This window comes from Strix aluco, chromosome 1 (assembly GCF_031877795.1).
Source record: "Strix aluco isolate bStrAlu1 chromosome 1, bStrAlu1.hap1, whole genome shotgun sequence".
In the NCBI taxonomy this organism is placed as follows: Eukaryota; Metazoa; Chordata; class Aves; order Strigiformes; family Strigidae; genus Strix; species Strix aluco.
In genome coordinates this window covers 104194151-104212804 of record NC_133931.1, presented here as the reverse complement: position 1 = coordinate 104212804, position 18654 = coordinate 104194151, and the positions used below count along the sequence as shown (strand labels likewise).

Below are 18654 nucleotides of genomic sequence, written 5' to 3'. Positions count from 1 at the left end.
CTGTGCTGAGTGCTTGAATCCAAAATATTCTTTATAATAATAAAGTCTACCCCTCTGTTAGCTAATTGTACTCTTATACAAGGGTCGGCCCTGTTCCAGCAAACTAGTTCACTGGGGCAGGAGGTGCAGCTTGTGTGCAGCAGCCAGCAGGGCACAGACTCTGGTACTAGATCTTTTATCAACAAAAAACTGGATCATACAGAAACATTTGCATTTTGTTGCTTCTCTGGTTTAAGATGGTGATATTCCCCATACCAAAATTCAGCAGTAGGGAACGGTTTAGAGACGAGTTTTCTCTTTTAGTTGAGCAGATGATTTTTTTTTAAAGTATCTGAGTGATTTTGGTCTGGAAACACTTACAAATTTTTGATGAGACACCATTCAGTCCAGGTGCTTTTCCCAAGTTAATATTAAATATAGCTTTGGAAACTTCAGCAGATGTTCTAATTTTTTCTAGTTCAAATTTTTTTTTGCTACTACTCTGCCTTTATTTAAATAGCTGACTCTAATTGATTCTTTAATACAGTGATTCATAAAGTGTTGTGAATCTTCTGTTAATTTACTTGCGACTCTGTTATTATTTCCCCTGATTTAACACATCCTGTTTTAGAACATCCATCGAAGTTGATGGAAAAATTTTTCATGACATTTGGATCATATCCTAAATTAATTTGAATGCCATCTTTCAAAAGTTGCAAAGTAAAGGGATTTCCTGTTTTATTCTTCAATCGTATAACCTTGAAAACGAGCTTTTACAAATCCTCCTCTGCCTTGTCAAAGGCTGATCACTCCTACTCCTTCTAGCAGTATTTTTTCTGGGTAATTTCTAATTGGGGAAGAGCCAATGGATCATGTTTTCTGATTTCTCTCGTTTTTATTGAATGCCTTGTTACACTGCAAGAGGTCTTAAAACTGATATGAAAATTTCTCACTAAGTTCAGGCGATGTGACTGCATCTACTCAAAGTGCACTTCCCACCCCCTTCTTTTCCACCATATTTCCAAGGTTTTTTTGGGCTCCCTACAGGAGCTCTCTCCACCCAGTGGTAGCACGGAAGCCTTTCCTTGCTCAGAAAACCTGGCAATAGAACATGGAAATAACTCCCAGGGTTATTTGAGGGTCCTGCCTCGGTGGAGCTGGGCCACCGAAACCTCCTACCTCCACGCAGTGCAGCCACCTCAGATCAGCACAGACAGACAGGCTCCTCTGACTTGAGCTTACTGCTCAGATACACTCTCTCCACAGATATATCTAAGTTTAATGAGCACATTGCTCATTTCATCATCTCCTCTCATTTTTCTCTATACTTAAATTATTTTGGGGCAAAGTGAGGTATTCTTTAGGTACACTTTTCCATGGCAGTCAAATCCTGGGCTATTACTACTCATTTGTACCATTTCAGTTTTAGACAAACTCCTCTCTCTCACACCCACACTCACCCTTTCCCCTTTTTTTACAAAATTCATCTCTGCTCATCTTTTTTTTTATGGGCTGTTATATTTAACCTTCCTCTCATTTCTCTTTTTCTCAAGTCTTCTTTCACTCTAATTACACCACCAGGTAGTTTCACAGCCATACTCTAAGTGTGAAACTTTAAAATGCTTGCTAACTGTCCTACAGCATTATGAGAAAGCTTCTATTTTTTTAGTATGTTTCTCAAATAGAGTAAAAGTGTATACATACATGCACTTGCTTGCACTTGTCACAAAGGGCTCTGATCCCCCAATTGTGCTGAATCCTTGCCAGGAAGCAGCCCCATGCAGAGCCCCAGCTCCGACTCAGGGTCCTGGAGTGCCGTCACACAGATCTGACTCTGCCAGCAAGTATGCATCAACTCAGCTAAAGGGTGCAGCTACCTCTGGACTTGTAAAGTAGCTACTAAAGTAGCGCCAGAAGATGCTTTCACGTTAGCATATTCTTCCTGCAAACATTTCCTTGACTTCAGCACTGCTGGTTCCTCTTTAGGACTTTTGTTTACCACTGAAATAGTGTGAAATATTTGGGATATTGCATTTCAAAAAGGTAAATCTAAACCCTCTGCAAAGGAGACGGTCGCCTTTATCTCTACAATTCTGGCTATATGCGGAATAGGGCACAAACCAGCAGTTTGTCTGGCAACAATGGAGGTTTGCAGGTTCTTACCGAGTGGTGATCTGACACAGTACGTCCAATTGTGAGTCTACAGTTTAAACAGACTGTAGTGGTCATTTGTGTGGCCTGCAGAAGTCCAGCCTGGGTTTCTGAAAACAGTGGGAGAATTCCTGGAAAGTTCTCTGAAGCAGCCATTACTGCCATGTTTGTCCACTGATGCAAAAAGTGTAGTCTTCCTGTGGTTGATGGCATTTTCTGCCCTGGAATCAGTTTTGCTTCCTTTTCTTTTGCAATAAGATCTTTCCTCACCCTAACATACTCTCTATGTGGAAGAAATATAAGCAAAAATCCCTGAGAACTCTTCCAAAGTTACCTAGGAACTGCAGTAGAGCAGCCATCTCGATTGCTGGCGGCCCTTCCAGGGCCACCTTTCAAAGAGAGCTTGTGCAGTGCCTGCGTGAGGTACATCTAGCCAGAGCTTGGACTCATTATATCTTTCTGCAAAACCTGAATTTGCATTGCATCAATTCTAGCAACTTCAGGAAGTTCTAGCCTTTGACTGCTAGGGCCCAAGGGACAGCTCTGTATTGTCTTGCACAACGGTTAACAGTTAATGAGTCAGGGAAACTTCTCAGAAGAAAGAAAACAAACAAGACTGTGCACAATTGAAAAAATCAGGCCCAGTTTCTCTACTAACCTCTTTCTATATGACAATTTCACACATAGTCATTTTAGACTGAGAAGAACATTTGAACCTCCCAGTACTACTGACCCAGAGACATATTACTATAAGATGCCTGGAGAAGTTGTTAATGGTTCATGCAGATGCTCTGACATGAAAGCCCTCGAGTGAATAGTTGAGTCCAAGTGCAGTGTGGACCATGGTGGAACGTAGAGTTATCACAGGGGAACAAAAGTCAACTAATAGTGAAGAGATCACCTTTACCAGTTGCTTCAGTCTTCCAAAAGAATAGCTGGATAGCAAAAGCTCCGATGCCTGAGAAACATTCAGCAGCAGTGACAACTGCAGCTCTGAGACATGCAGCAGCATGGAGCCAGATTTCAGAGCTGCAATGGGCATTTCAGAAAGTCCACAGGATGGGCTTCTCCACCTGACCTCATGTTTCTAAAAGGTTTTACTCAACAGGCACCTGCAGGATTTTCAGAGAAGTCAGTCATGAGTAGAAGAGACTTACATCACTCTCAGCCACCACAACTTCAAAGAAGCAAAAGAATTAGTATACCAAGTCTTACAGCTCATTAAATATATGTCTGCTTATGTGCACACACATATATATGCACACACATACTTTATGTGTGTATGAATTTGCATATACAGGATAGAAATAAAAGCTAAAACAAATATTCTTCAGTTTTGTATTTTTGGAAGCTTCTCTTGTGACCCAAAATAGGATTTTTTCTACTTCTTAAGTAATTCGAAGAAGATTTTGATTATGAGGTGGCAATGAAACAGATTTTTTTCCCTGAAGCACTAGAAAAAGAACGGACTGCTGCTCCCAGGGTATCAAAATTGATTAGTAATATTTACTGCAATACCTATTCTGCAACCCCAAAGATATCACAAGAGTTATGAAATGGAACAAATCTTCAGCCCTAGCTCCCACAGAAATTTTACATGAAGAGCATCTGGACAGCACAGACATGAAGAGTCAAATCTTGTCTTTTGCACTGTCATATGGCTGCAGAAGAGCCAAAATGAAGTAGAAAAGTCATGCTTTAGTTGTGCCAAGGCAAGGCAAGTGAGGAATGTTCTTGTGCATACATGATGGTTGGATAACATTACCTATAACTACGTAAGGACCAGAGAATTTTATACACAAATTATGGACTTTGATAGCCCGTAGCATTGCTTTTCAAGACTGTCCAAGTGCTCATATTGCCATTCATGTGCTCAGGGACAATACAGTTTGGGAATTTCAACACACTTGCAGCACCATCTCACTTTGCTTTCCAATATTTGTCTTGCAGTAGTCTTCAAAATGTGCAATATGTAGAAGACCTACCGACAAAACAAAGCCCTCAGAGCAGGCAGAGGGCTGGTCCAGCTCCCTGGTTTGCAGACAAGCCCAGCCAGGCCAGCCAATGAGGAACAGGACCATGGTTTTCCTACTGCATTTCTTACTCACCAGTTGTTTCCAGGTATTTTCAATGTCCAGGCTTTGCAGGCTTCCTCAGTGACAAAGGAGGAGGGGAACTTTCTGAGGGTCTGCTTTTTTTCATAAGCTTCCTCCCAGCCTGGAGATAAGCCTGTTCTGGAAAGCCTATGCCCCCTTTGGTTGCAATCAGCATTAGCTCCTTGGAGAGGAGGAAAGACCAGGAGCCAGGTTATCAAGCAGCCCGCTCTCGACAGCGATGGTCAAGCCGCTATCAGGCCCATGACCGAGTGCCGCAGTGGTCCGGCAGATAGAGATGAAACAATTAACTCTGCCGCACAGAAATCGGCTAGAAAAGACTCCCTCTCTGCCTGTCTATCAGCGACCAGATTTCAATGAATGCAGCTATTATGCGTTTTAACTACCAGCCATACGCTTGGTCCTGTTCCCAATGAACCCAAAGGGAACTGTGTTATTGACTTAAGTGGGAGCAGAGGCAGGCCCTTCGCTGCTCTGCGATCTAGCAACACTACAGCTTGCTAGCGCTTAGCCAAGAGCGCTGTACGTGAAGTCAGAGAGTTTACTCATGAGAGTGCTTCCTCTGACACGTATGTGTTCCCTGGGCTGAGCTGACAGCTTGCCTCAGCCCAGCTCTGCTAAGATACATAAGGGGTCTGTGGGATACTCTGCTCCCTGGAGAAGAGGGGTCTTCTACACCAACTTCCCTAGAAGCGTTTTGCCAGGACGGGTTCAGGACACGACGGCACGGAGGCTGTACATGAGCCACGAGCCCACACCTGACCAGCTAACGCTGCACAGCTCAGCAGAAATGTTTCAAACAAACAACATATTCCTAAAATGAATTGCATCGGAACAAAGCTTTCTCATGAAGCTTGTGCTTCTGCAAGCCACATATTTTCCTTGGCATTCCTCCAGGCTTAAAAGCAGATGTAAATGTTACCAAGGCTCAGATACAGCGACTTCTTCTTCCCTGATTTCCAAAGAAAATTTACAGAAAATAACCCACAAAACCTTTACCATTTGAAACTGCAATGCCAACAGCCATTACAATGGAAATAGGAGAATGAATCAGGCATGGGAGTGAGAAGCGGCTTCTTCCCCAGCTAACTGCACAGTCACTAGCAGAGCTGCAGCATGAAGCTGGCTCTTAGCTGAAAAAGGGGGGGGGGTGTGTGTGCAATGTGGCTTCAGCTGAATACTTAATGACTCAAAATGTTTAATGCGAAGGTGCGCATGCAGATGCACATCAAGCGAATGCTAGGTTTTCAACAATGAAAATATTTTTGAGTACCAAGACATTGCAAAGCACTGCCTGCTGATTTCTGCAGCTTTCCCATCACTTGGCCAGCCTCCTGCTCCCTTTGCCAGTGTCTGCCAACACTGAATGAGGATGGAGGCTCTCAGGAGTTCTCTGAAGGGACCTGACATTTCCTTGAAAGCCTAAGACTCAAAGACCTCCCTGGAAATCTAAGCGCTGATATTAGAAGAAAACAAAGTTCACTGCTAGATTTCACAGCATATTCCAGCTAAGGGGTAGGCAGGTCTGCTCTGTGGGCAACCGCACACTTGGGACTGGAGAAAACCAGAAGTGACACCTAGTCTGGTCAGCTGCTCTTCTGGAGGCTTTCTTCTGGTGGCCCTCCAGGGAGACCAAATTCAGCAAACCTGCTAGAAACAGCAAAACCTGATCCCGCGGGTGTGCGGTTTCGTGTAACAGGATACCCCTCAAACCCAGACGTGCAAGTCCACCGAAGGTCTGACTCGAACGCATTACTTCAGTCCTCCCTTACTCATCATGTACAACCCAAGCCCCAAATGTTAACGACTCAGCATGTTTTATCACGGTAGCATGTACACTTTCAATCATCATTAGAGACGAGGAGGGTCTAGGCTCAGGCACCTTGCCAGATTAAGTAAAACTTTCCATGAGGAAAGCTATTTGTTTTCTCCTAGAGCTGTGAGACTTGGCCAAGAGGGAGGGAGTGAAAAGCTCGCCCAAGCCAGACCAAAGTGTAGACAGTGTTACTGGACTTTGCAGACTACCTGCGTGTTGTTCTAATGACATCTGGACTACTGGAAATCACCGAGTGCACTCAGGAGTTTTCAAAGGCATAATTGTGGCAGCAGCAGACTAAACTTAATGCCTCGAGAGCCAATCGCTTTAATCATGAAGCTGAGATGTATGAAAAAGGATACATTTCAGCAAAAGAATAATTCTGTCTGCTATGGTTCCTGTTCAAATAAACTATATCACCAAACCACGTGTATTTGAAGAATATAGAGGAGTGAAAAAAGAACATATGTTTTAGAGGCAAAAAACTTTCATATATATACTGTATAGGAGATATATGGACTTGTCAGACATCTAACAGTTCAACACTGTAAGCAATTCATGGGAATGACATTAGCAATAGCTCATATTACATCCAGGAGTTACAGCTTTTACTGCAAAAGTTATTTTTAAAAGAGCCATGTTTAAAATGAAATGGCTGGCAAGGCTGTAGCTTTCAGTAACACTTTACCTGTGGTTTTGCCACTTTTACATACTTATTGGGGGCTTAATGCTCCCAATTTACCTTTTCAGAGTAAAATAAAAGTCGCAATGAGTGCATTCATTGGCACAGTGCTATAAAACTCACAGCTGTGCAAAGACAATCACAAGAACAAAAGCCTCCTTGTTTAAAAAAAGATGATGATGTGGTTCTGATACTTTCTGTTAGCCACGTATCTAAACATCAGATACCTTCATTTATGGCCTATGTATTTTCATCTTACTACACAAAGATTTATATATCTGAACAAGTCAAGATCAGGATAGAGACCTTTATGAAAGTATATGCATGGAGAGGAGGAAACTGAATGAATACACAAAACTTCAGACAAGAGATCTGTCTTTCAGGTATTGTTATTCCATTTCTGGCTCCTACACAGGACTTGGGGCATTCTGGAAAACAGTTTTTTCAATGACGGGTGGAACCCTGGCCCCACTGCTGGCAATGGGAGCGTGCTGCTGATTTCAACATGACTGGGACTTCATTCCAAAAGTTCAGATTAGAACCCAGGTAAAGCTCAAAGAAGCCAAGATCTTCAGCTTCAGTACTCAACCATACCTTGATTAAGAATCCTCCAGGATGGTGCTTCACTTTCAATTAAAAAGTGCTTTTGTAAATTTCTGCACATTAATATAACAAATGGGATCACAGTGTGTACAATACACCTTGAAATCTGCTGAGAACATGTCATACATTTTTTCCTGTTGAAACCAATGTGTTGCCCTCTTGCTTTTTCAAAATAGCTTCATTTTAAGCTGTAATGAAAACTACTTTCTTTGATGCTTCTAATGGCAGGAAATAATTTCACAACTGAGTGTCATTCTGCTGCAGGTAAAAAACGTAATAGCTTGTGGGAGTGCCAGTTACAACCTGAAAAATGTTTCTTGGCATTAGTATGCCTAATTGAACTCTCTCCATCCTGGTGAAATAAAAGATTTGGAGCTCAGTTCTGTGTTCCACCCCAGCTACACTAGGTCCAGGAAAGGGAAATGGGGATAAGGAAGGTGATTTCAAGTCACCTTTAGCATCTCCTGTTGTGAGCCTGGCCAGTTCCCAGCTGCCTGAACATCCTGAAAGCTGTGTGAACTTACACTCCACCGCCTCTGGCTTGGGGTTTCTTCTACCACTAAGAAAAGCAGTTAAAATTTGGAAAAATTATTTGAGCTGCCCTGGTCAACAGAAAAGAAGAAGGATTAGTTCAAGAGCAGACTAGCACAGCTTTTGACCCAAGTACTAGTTAGAGGGCTGGAGAGAGGAGCACGTTCAAAAGTGAGATATAAATTAGGTGAATGTTCTCATCCCCTTGTGAGAACAACTGGTTCAAGGGACCAGGAAGAGTTCTCATCAGCTTGTAGCTTCCCCAGACTGGTCACCTCTTCAGGTAATGCCAATTCCACTTCATGCCTCAAAGGGCTGTACAGCACATTAGACTCACCATAACATGAAATGTTTTCTCTTAAAACATTAGTGCATGGACTTATAATGAAGAGGTCCATCAAGACTGTCTAAGGATTTTCCATGAGCTCCACCACCCTAGCACCCCACACCACTCCCAGGTTAGATCTGAAACGGGAATGTCATGTAACCTTCGCTGCCTAGGGCAGGGGTGGCACATGCCCAGGGAGCCACTGCTAGCCCTGGCGTCCTCTGCCAGGGTGTTCCAGCACCCTGCAGGTTGTTGCAAGAGCTTCTGTTGGTGAGGACAGGAGGCACCCCATCTCCTGCTGCAAAGGAGCATGGGCTCCCGTAGAGGACCAAAACCAGGCATAAATGTCGCATTTCAACTGCTTTAAATCAAATCTTGCTGTGAAAGCAGCAAAGGGAGTCAGTCATGATCTTTGTTAGGAGGTTGAACTCAGAATTATTTGAAATGAGTGCTGGTACACAAGCCAGATACCTTTCAATATCAAAAGCATAGCCATAATATATCAGGTATCACTTTACGGGGTGAATTTTAAATACGTTCTATATGTTGAATCATATATTCACATACTGAACTGGACAGCACATTTAATGAGTAGCCCAGGTGGCTACTGTAGATTTTGATTTAAAACAAGATTGCCAAGACCAAAACTTATTTGTCACATTGAAGTCTCTTTGGGTGCTCCCTTTATATCACTTCAGCTGCCCACCATTACCGAAGCAGAAAAATGTTATATACAGGATATATATTTATATAAACTCACTGACTGTTTTTTTCCATCTATACTCTGCAGTATAGATGGTCTATATTTGGAGATACTCCAAACCAAAAGGAATGAATATTGCTTTGATCCCATAAGCTGAAACCAAAAAATTTCTGTTTATACCTGGTCCAAGATTGCTCTACATATATTAGATACATAACTCAAACCTCCTCAAAGTGGTAAACAAGCAACCAGAATTTTACCAAATATTATCTGGCATAACAAGTTAGGTATTTTATTTGTCTGGTAGTCCCATAAGTATGCTAGATGTCTATACCTCACACTTCATAAGTACTTCCAGGTAAAACTTATATTATTAAATAGCTACAAAACACTGTGAAGATACACTTTTTTAACGGAGTGATGCTTTGTGAATTTAATTTTTAATGTCATTAAAATATTTAATTACTCTAAAATTACTTTAGGGATGAGGGAAAGATTTGGTATACTTAAAGAGTAGCAGTCAAGGAAGGAAGTCAAGTACATCCAATTTCTCTGGCTTTCATATTGTTCACAGGTGCAAAGATTGAAAAAATACTGAAAAGAAGTTTAAATCAGGCTGTATGAAGGGATCTGAACTGAATCAGTGAGACAACAAATTATAAAGAGGTAGAGCAGCAATCTATTTAAAAAAAAAAGAGTAACTGTCCTTACTCATGTGTATGATTTAATATTCTGGTTTTGAGAATATGGTCATAAAGCACAGATATCCCACCCACTCCTCCAACAAGGAAAACACTTAAAGATGGATATGATATTAACAAGAAACAATGGCAATGGCGTAGAAGCTCCTATTCCCCAAAAAATCAAGCACATGAAAAATGACTTGCTTCTGTTTGGTATGAGCCACTCTGCAAAACCCATTCTCCCTTATTCCACAGTTATGGCCAAGGGTCTGAATGAAACGGCACCAGGCACAAAGGCACTGTATATGTGGGGTGCTTTGCCTTTTCAGTGCAGATCTCAGTGAACAGCACCTACTGGGGCACCAGGAGTAATTACTGGTGGTTTCCAGGCAGTCACCATAGTGGCCAAACTGCCCTTTGAGACTGTGCGAGGCAGCCCAGATGTCATCCTTCCATAACTAATAGGTGAGCACGAGAAGGGGATTTTTTGCTGAGACAGGATGAGTTCATTAGATAGTTGCTGGGGAGGGTAAGTTGACATCAGATGTGGCTTCAAGTCCTTACTCTGGCCTATGGGTGGGCTGCTGCCGCTCAGAGCGGTCCCGCTGCACTCCTTGACCTGCAGCAACAGACTTTCTGCCCCTCTTGTGGGCTGGGCCGAGCTATTGGATGTGGTTCCATGAGCTGGCCCAGCGGAAAACTATGTGGGTTTTGCTATTTTTGGCAGGTTTATTTTCAATCAGCCTGCTCTGCTGTTCCATAATCAATTGATATGACACAAAGGAAGGAGCAAGAACGTGTGGCTAAGGGCAAGACAGATCAAGGCCACCCTTTCTATGGGAGCCTGCTGTTACATCAAACTAAACGTAATGTGAAACCAATGTCTGCACTGGTGGTGGTAAAGTTGCCTCCATGAAATGCATTTAGCATAGACCTAAATGGGCTTCCGGCCTGACTCACAGCTTTGTGCTCCTGTGTTGTGTGTCTGAGGCATGCTGGGGCTCTGCGTGGTCTGAACAAGGGTCTTGGCCAACACAAGTCCCACAAGACACGCTTCCTGCCTTTAGCACCTCTGCCTCATATTTCTCTCTCACCTGTCCAAATATTGAAACAAGTAAGAAGACAGTAGTAGTCTACTCCTGATTTCTACAAGGGCTTCATTTTGTCAACACAAACCATAGAGTGGATGACCTTTTCTTCAGGTGGTGAGATAAGGCATAGACAGGAAAGGGCAGCTCATGTGGGTTATACTCCACCAGTGTGACCCCTGAGACAAACCTAAATATCAGTTTAGACATAGAAAAGGGATTTCCTCTGGTTACCATTTCTGATTACCACCCTTGGAGTGAACTGGTGGTGTTTAATTTTTGGAACTACGAGTGTTAATTTTTTTCTATTATATATTGTTATCATGACTGTTATATCTATGAATTCTTTCTTGGTCTGTAATTCTTGTGGTCAGACACAGAATGATTTTGATAGCCTGATGGATGCCAAAGGGAAGTATATCTGGATTTGGCTATCTGAAGAGATCTTCAAAGTCAACTTTAAGTATCAGTGCAGATGTACATGAAGGCTTCTACAATTACTTCTGATTATCCATGAGAGGACTGGTGTGTGTGTGTGTCCAGAAGAGGAGATGGAAGAGAGATGGGGGTAAACACTAAACCATTTATGCTTTGTCAGAGAGAATGAGATTGACTGAAAAAAACTAAAATCTCTCTCTCAGACCATATGGTAGCAAGGTTCCTCTGTTCCTCCAGTAGAAACCTGAAGTAGACGTGGCACCCTTTGTCCCTGAGCCACAGTCCCATCTCTCCAGCAGAGATCAGCCGAAGAAAGCTTTCACAGTGCTGTCAGAGGAGCGGTTGATGGATTTTGGAGAGGTAAGGCAGAAAGACTGCCCATTTCTTGTGCTTTTCTAGAAAGATAGCTATGGACTAGGGTTTAGATTTATCTGTATTCTCTTCCTTCCATAGATAACTTCTGGTTTCTCTCAAAACCAAAATTTGGGCATGGCTTTTTGTTTCTGTTTGTGTAATTTCTTGTTTGGTTTGTTGAAATCTTGCTTCTTACAGCATAGGTATGTGGTAAAAAATGTATGCTATATGAAGAAAACCTCATCACAAAAGATGTCTTGTGCAAAACTTCAGTGAACTGAACTCCTAATGAGGAAAAATTCCTTAGACCTGTCTATCATGTAACCAATAATAACTTCTGTTAAGAAAAATCATTTTCTTAGAGTTGAAAAGCAAAAGGCTGCTACTCAAGCTCCAAAACATTCATTTGTAATCCTAATTCAGTGGAGTATCATGCTGTTTAAAATAGAATGACTAAATGTCCTTTTCTTAAAAACAGTGCAGTGAATTGTCTTTAAATTCTCCATGAAAGACAATCACATTCAGATGTTCCTTGGCACCAATTAGTTTCAATGCAGCCATTTCAAAGGCATTTCTTCTTCAAATAGCGTGGTATATTATATAAAGTTATGTGGCTATTGGAAGGGAACTCACGTACTGCATTAAGGTGAGGGTCCAGAATACTACTGGGATACTTAGCAGCAAGTGCTAAATCACAGTTCAGTCAGGTCACATAATCAAATTCCAGATTATCCCTTTTATTATGTTCGACTAATAAATCTTTGGAAACTAGAGTCTGACAAGTTCATCACAGCATTTTAACTTTTCAGTGGTGCGTGTAGAATACATATACATATAGAAACTCACAAAAGAAGAAAAAAAAAAAGCAGCACCAAGTCCACAATAAGAATGGAAAAAAATGTAGTCTTATGTCAGATGCCACCAGACTGAAAAGTTACACTGAAAGACGTGCCTCCATTTTTAATTTGAACCTTCTCAACTGAAGTAGAGCAGTTTATCATTTAGTTCCAGTGAACGGATTTGCACATCAGACGTTTCACTGCATTATGGATGGGACAATGTTAAATATGTTTTCACTGCAGTTCCACAGGTCACTGGCATGGGCGTAAGCCAAGACCATATGGTTAAGATTATTACAACATAGCTATCGGTCATGCAGCTAGCTCTATGGCAACTAACAGCATTTAATGCTTAGATAATATGGTTTCATTATTGCAAACGAAATTAAAGAGCCCTTTCCCATATAGAGACAATCCAAGCAAAAGTCCGCACCAATCCACCAGGCTGTTAATTGAACTTTTTTCCACCAGGATTCAAGAGAAGGAGGAGGTTAAGGGAACTCACTGATATAGCAACATGGTTGAACACAAACCTATGCTGCAGAAGACTTACCATCATCCAGGTACATCTGGTCCAATTCCTCAGGTTCTCGCTTGATCGTTACAGGAATAGGGGCCAAATTATGATTACTTTCCTCATGCAACTCTGGCAATGACAGTGGTTGGGTTGTTGGAGACTCATTTCTGTGAACCTTCGGCAGTTGCTGCTGCTGTTGACCCATTATGGATGAATGAGTTGGACTGCAGGACTGCAAATAGGTTGGCTCTTGGGTAACAGATGGAACTGGAGAAGAGGGACTGTTGGGATAGAGTGTTTGTTGATAACCAAGGGGACAGCTACTGCTCAGATGTTGACTCACCTGCGGCTGTAGCATGATGTGAGATGATTGCTCGGGGGAGCTTGGGTGCACAACTATAGACCTTGGCACTTCCTGTATGGTGGGGACACCTCCAGCAGGCTGCTGAAGTCCGAGGTGACTGTGGCCCGGGTTGGGGATGCACTTGTAAGGAGAGGACGAAAGGTCGTGCAGCTTGGGGCTTGCGTTGGGAGAGGGTGACATCACGGTGTTTCTCTGCTGACAGGAGGCAAAGCCAGCCACGAGGCATGAACCAGGATCAGGGGGCATCATGATCTGCTGGCTGTAGTATGGTTTAGAGAGAGGGCTTAAGCCTTGGTTCATTGGTCCACAGGTTTGAGCAGGCTCATAGTCATCTGTGGGTTCTGTTTTTATAATTGGAACTGTTAAAAGAAAAAAGTTTTAAATAAACATAAGTTGCGTATTGGTATGATCAAGTTGGCTTGTGGCTAGGATACCCTTTGCAAAACAAACAACGTCTTGAATAAGACTCTGTGTGTCTTTTGCCTAGTTCTCCCACCCTATAAAAAAAAATGAATGAGTCATCAGCACAAGAAAGTCACAGCTGGTTCTAATATTGAAAAGGACTATTTTCTTTGGACTCTCCTCCAGCACTAATGTGCTATAAAAATCTATTTGCAAATAGCTGTGCTTCAGTGGAAGCTTTGGACCCAAGGGCTCCATGGATTTGTAGTAATCAAAGCAAGAATTTTAACTTGGATATACTACTGCATTTCTACGGCTACTGATGGCCCATTTGATAAATGTCTGCACATTCGGTAAACTGGTGCATAATAAGGTAGAGATGGGGCTTTCAGAGTTCAGCAAAAGTAAAATTGCAAAGATACATGACAAACTAGTATGTACAAGAAGTTTTCAATTATGAGAGTATTTTTTAAAGAGTAGGATTTGATTTATTTAGTTTTTACATGATTGTGTTTAATCTTACTGACCAGCCAATGGGTATAAAATATTCAATAAGTTGCATCCAACTCAGTCATTCTGAGTTGGACCCAAACTGCTAATGCCAGCTCCTAACAAATGTTAACTCAGTCTCTGGCTACTAAGAAAAGCTGACTCCTATTCTACACCTCTGCTTGCTCTACCCATTGTCCCAGAACAGTCTCTATTTGAGGTGTCAAGTCATGTCTCTAAATACCACCAGCACATGGACAGAATGTGTCTGTGAGCATCAACCTAGTCATGACAAATGTAGAGCTGCCTTCTCAAATCAGAGAAGAGATGCTTCCTCAAATCAAAGTGTCTTTCTCACATCGGTTTTCTCTCTCAAATCAAAGAGAGGTGCCTTTGCTGCTTCTCCTACAACATATGCAGTGCATAGGTAAAAGACACCCACCTTCTCTATCAGGAAAATTATAAATAATAGGGCCAAGCTAGTCTGTAGATGTAATTTTTCTAGCCAGATGCAACTCTAATGCATACAACAATTGAGTATGGATGCACAGTGGTATTTATCTTCTTTCCCAAAAAGAGATCCACAGGAACAGCCTCGCTTAAAGGTACTGTTGGAAATTTACGGTGACACCAGACAATATCTGTCAGAATATTAGAACAACCAACCTGTTGTGACACAAAGTTATTAATGAAACATCTTTGCACAACTCAGCTCAGAGCACATATGTGTCGCATGAGTGTCTCTGACTGTATTTTTATTTGCATGTGTTTTACAAATACCCTTATACATTCCCCAGTCATTTAGTATGTTCTCGTACAAGTCTTTTGAACCCCTAAAAATGCACGTGTGTGCATGTGTACATATAAAACCTCTTTTAACACTCACAAATTTTGCTGCTGGTGAATGCACTTCACTACCCTTGTTTTACAGCCCCCTAGCCTCTTGTTAACTTCACTCCTTTTATGTTCTTTTACATATAGATGCCTGCATCACTTGATTCAAGATTTCTAGCACCCCTGGTAAAAACATGTCTATATATGTAACAGATGCACAGGTGCTGCTCAAGACGAATGTGGTAAGGATAATGGACTGTCATTGGATTCCTCATAATCTTATTTTCACCTGCTTGTATGCTGCACACTGGCTAGCAGGGCTACTAATGCACTTGGTTGCAGAGAAGCAGATTCCAAGTTCAGTGACAGCTTTATAAAACCAATATCACACCCTTTATGAAAGTGCAAGACCAAAGAAACACACCTAGATAAACACAGCAGCTCAGATATTGTAAGAAAATACCTTTAACAAGTTCCTGAGCTAGCAAATATTCTCACATGTTTTATATTAGGTTCACTGTACTAGCACTAACCACAGCACAGCTGGAAATATGATGGTTGTTGAACACTGAATTTTCCCAATATATCACTGTTATAGAAACACCTGTGCTAAATAATTCCAAGATCAACCACTGGCAATTCAACTCCAATAAACCCTGGAGTTGTCTGACTTCTTATAACCTAGGAAAGGCTTATAGACCTGGTGGCAGGCAGGCTGGAGGCTTTAAAGAAGGCAGGTTCCTGATCTCAGGCTGATTTTTCATTGTAGCTCTTCCACGGCACATCTTTGCTACTTGATTTACCACGCACTTTTCTGTCACTTCACTTTTAATTTTTTCTTTATAAAAGCAATTGCCATGGGGTCTATTTGCAGGTGTGATTAGTGGCCATGAACAACAGAAATCTGTTTTCATATGTTGCTACACTGAAATACACTTGCCGCAACCAACAGAGGATAACCAGTAAGTCCTACTCTGCACTGGGCAGAAGACTGATGGGTGGAAGGGACTCTATTCCAGACCTGTTAGTCCAAAAACTCTCTTGAAGATGGTGACAGCAACCAAGGACACTCCTGGCTGCCCATAGATTTGGAGTTCAGAGGGTTTTAATTACAGGACCAGTCAGGGTAAGTCACAGTAGCTTGTTTGCTCATGTCAGGTTGGTAGCCAGAGAGGAAAACAAGAAGGAGTGATATGAGATTTAGTGGGACCTCCATTTTATTTGACATATGTTTACATTGTCCCCTTGTATTGCTCTGAACTGATATTGTCACCATTACCTTTTTTAATGTGTTTTTTCAACACAGTAAAAAAGTCTCCCCTTGCTAAGTATCATGTATTTTGTTTGTATGCTAATCTCATCACCAGAATATGTATCACACTGAAAGACAGAAAAAGTATTAATGCTGAAATGGTGATGGGATTTGTATCTGACTTTTCAGTGCTTTGCCATTTGTACAGCCATTTAACACTGTGCAGAGTGAATGTACAGATCCTACCAAGCTGGGATGGCAGCCACTCACTCCCCTTTAAAAAAGCGTAAATGTCTTCACAGCATACCAGTTTGGAGAAGGAAGCTCTGTAGGATTTTTTTTTTCCTGGAGAACCCATTACTAATGATCCAGATGATCTGGAATCGGACCTGCAAAGCTGAGCATGTCAGCAGAAACATAAGACATTAACACTTCCCTTTCTGCCTTGACCTCAACTTTTGTATTTAACATGTATATTAATTGACTTGTGGACGACAGATATACCATGAATTGCTACATTACAACAGTTAACAGTGTATTTATGACACTCTATCTTATATCTGCTTCTCCCCAGTCTACATAACTTCACCGAGTGGAATTAATAAAGGCCAAAAATCTTTGCCAATGTTTGTATTTCCAAACTCAACTCAAATGGGTCTGGGTCTGACCTCCTGGTCATTCTGACAATACACTGAATGTGTCAAAAATTGGTGTAAATCACCTTAGATTCTTTCTTTAAAAGGGCAATAGTTTACTTCCACTTTGCAAATGACTGCAGAGGGCCCAAGGAAGGAGCTGTATTTCAAGGCACACCTTCCAAAACCAATCCAGGAACAGCCTGTACCTGTACTCACTGGCTACCCACTTACCATCACAGTGTCTATGGCATTACACAAACAATACTTGCATGTAATAAGGCTACCAGTTCCTAACACACCCTATCCACTGTCTCACTGACTTTTGCGGGGCCGAGACCCTTGGCTGGGGTGAGCAGCTGCAGCTGACTTAGCGCAGCTGAGGACATAAACCCTACGTGCCCACCTTCACCATTTTCTCCTAGGCAGGAACCCAGTGGGTTCCTCCAGAGCAGCCAGGGCTGATCACCAGCAAGCCGTGGACTAGCATTACCGCTTACCTATTGACTCATGTTTGATTAACTGCAAATCTTTACAGACCCGAGCTAGAAAAAGGGGTTTCATGGGGTTTCATTCTCAAATACATCCCTGTGGAGGCATGGTAAGCTACCTGCCCTAGCACATATCCATTCCCACCATCACTTACTTGCACAAGTGAGTATTTCACACAGGGAGATGCGACATGATACAGACGGTACACTTAATATTCTCAGGATTAATATTTAACAGAGAACAGTATTAGCCTGACTAACTTCTAGCTCAAATATTTAAAATCTTAAATGATTTGGTAAAAACCTGCCAGCCAAAAGAGACACTCCTAGTCAAACAGCAGGCCTGGACTGGCAATTAACTGGAAAGCCCTACAGCTGTTCAGAATCTGCAAGCACTTTTAGCAGAATCAGGACTACTTCTTAAATTCAGCAGAGCCATATCAAATGGCAACAAGCATTCTATCTCAAAGCTGCTCAGTGGTACTGAGATAACACCCAGTCTTGCAGACTCTCAGCTGGCTAGAATGAAAAATTGTGACTGAATGCGCCATACATTGAGATTTGCCAATAATAAATTGCAGCAATGAAGCTAGAATTTGTGAAATTGTAAACAGAAAAGATGATGCAGTTTTTATGTAACACTCAGATTCAAAAGTAATGTTACTCATTTAAGAGACCCTTACCCTGCTGAAGGATCAGGCCCTTGTCATAAAAAGGAAAAAATGAATGCAAGTTCGGTTTGTATGGTGAATTTTTAAATGCTTGTTACCTCACAAAGCATAAGGTTGTCCAACAGATGTTTTTAAATAGTCCCCGATTCTGAATATTAAAATGTGACACAGCTCACAGTTCTCAATTAGTCTGATAAGCAACTTAATCTGTGCTAATTGCTTTTCAGTGGTTCGACGATGCCTTCTTAGACTCTGGACTCATGTCATTATGTCATCTAATTTAATACGAAGTTCTGAGAACCGTGCGTTGGCAGCAGCCCTGGCTATAAATCAAAGCTTCTTACTCAGAGAGACCAGGGTTATGACATCATACCGAAGCACTGAGTGGAAGACAATGGTCCTTCTGTGTGGGTCTGAATCTGGGAGAAATATTTCAGTCAGTTCTACAAGCCCACATTTAAATGAAAGGCCTTTCTAGCAGGTAAAAAGTTAATATATCAAACCTTGAAGAAAAATAATAAATCATGCACATTCAGTAAAGGGAGTCAGAAAGTGCTTAAATATAAATTATGTGTATTTTTTGACAATTCTAAAAAGTCTGTTTGCTTTTACACTTTAGCAATCCAGATGGGTTTTTAAACTTTTTTTTGGGGGGTGCTATTAAAATATGTGAACTGAGAAAATATAATC

The 18654-nt window shown here is 41.6% G+C and overlaps 1 protein-coding gene across 4 annotated transcripts in view; it reads right to left on the bottom strand.

Annotated features, from left to right (window-relative positions):
• Nucleotides 1–18654, bottom strand: part of NFATC1 (nuclear factor of activated T cells 1) — a 115712-nt gene that overhangs the window by 19862 nt on the left and 77196 nt on the right. For 2 of the 4 annotated variants that reach the window (XM_074829735.1, XM_074829745.1), the window contains exon 9: nucleotides 12863–13549. In XM_074829735.1, coding sequence (XP_074685836.1) covers nucleotides 12863–13549 — 687 coding nt within the window. Of the gene's footprint in view, nucleotides 1–12862; nucleotides 13550–18654 lie in introns of those variants that run through there. The other 2 variants (XM_074829753.1, XM_074829762.1) reach the window with 2 other exon arrangements.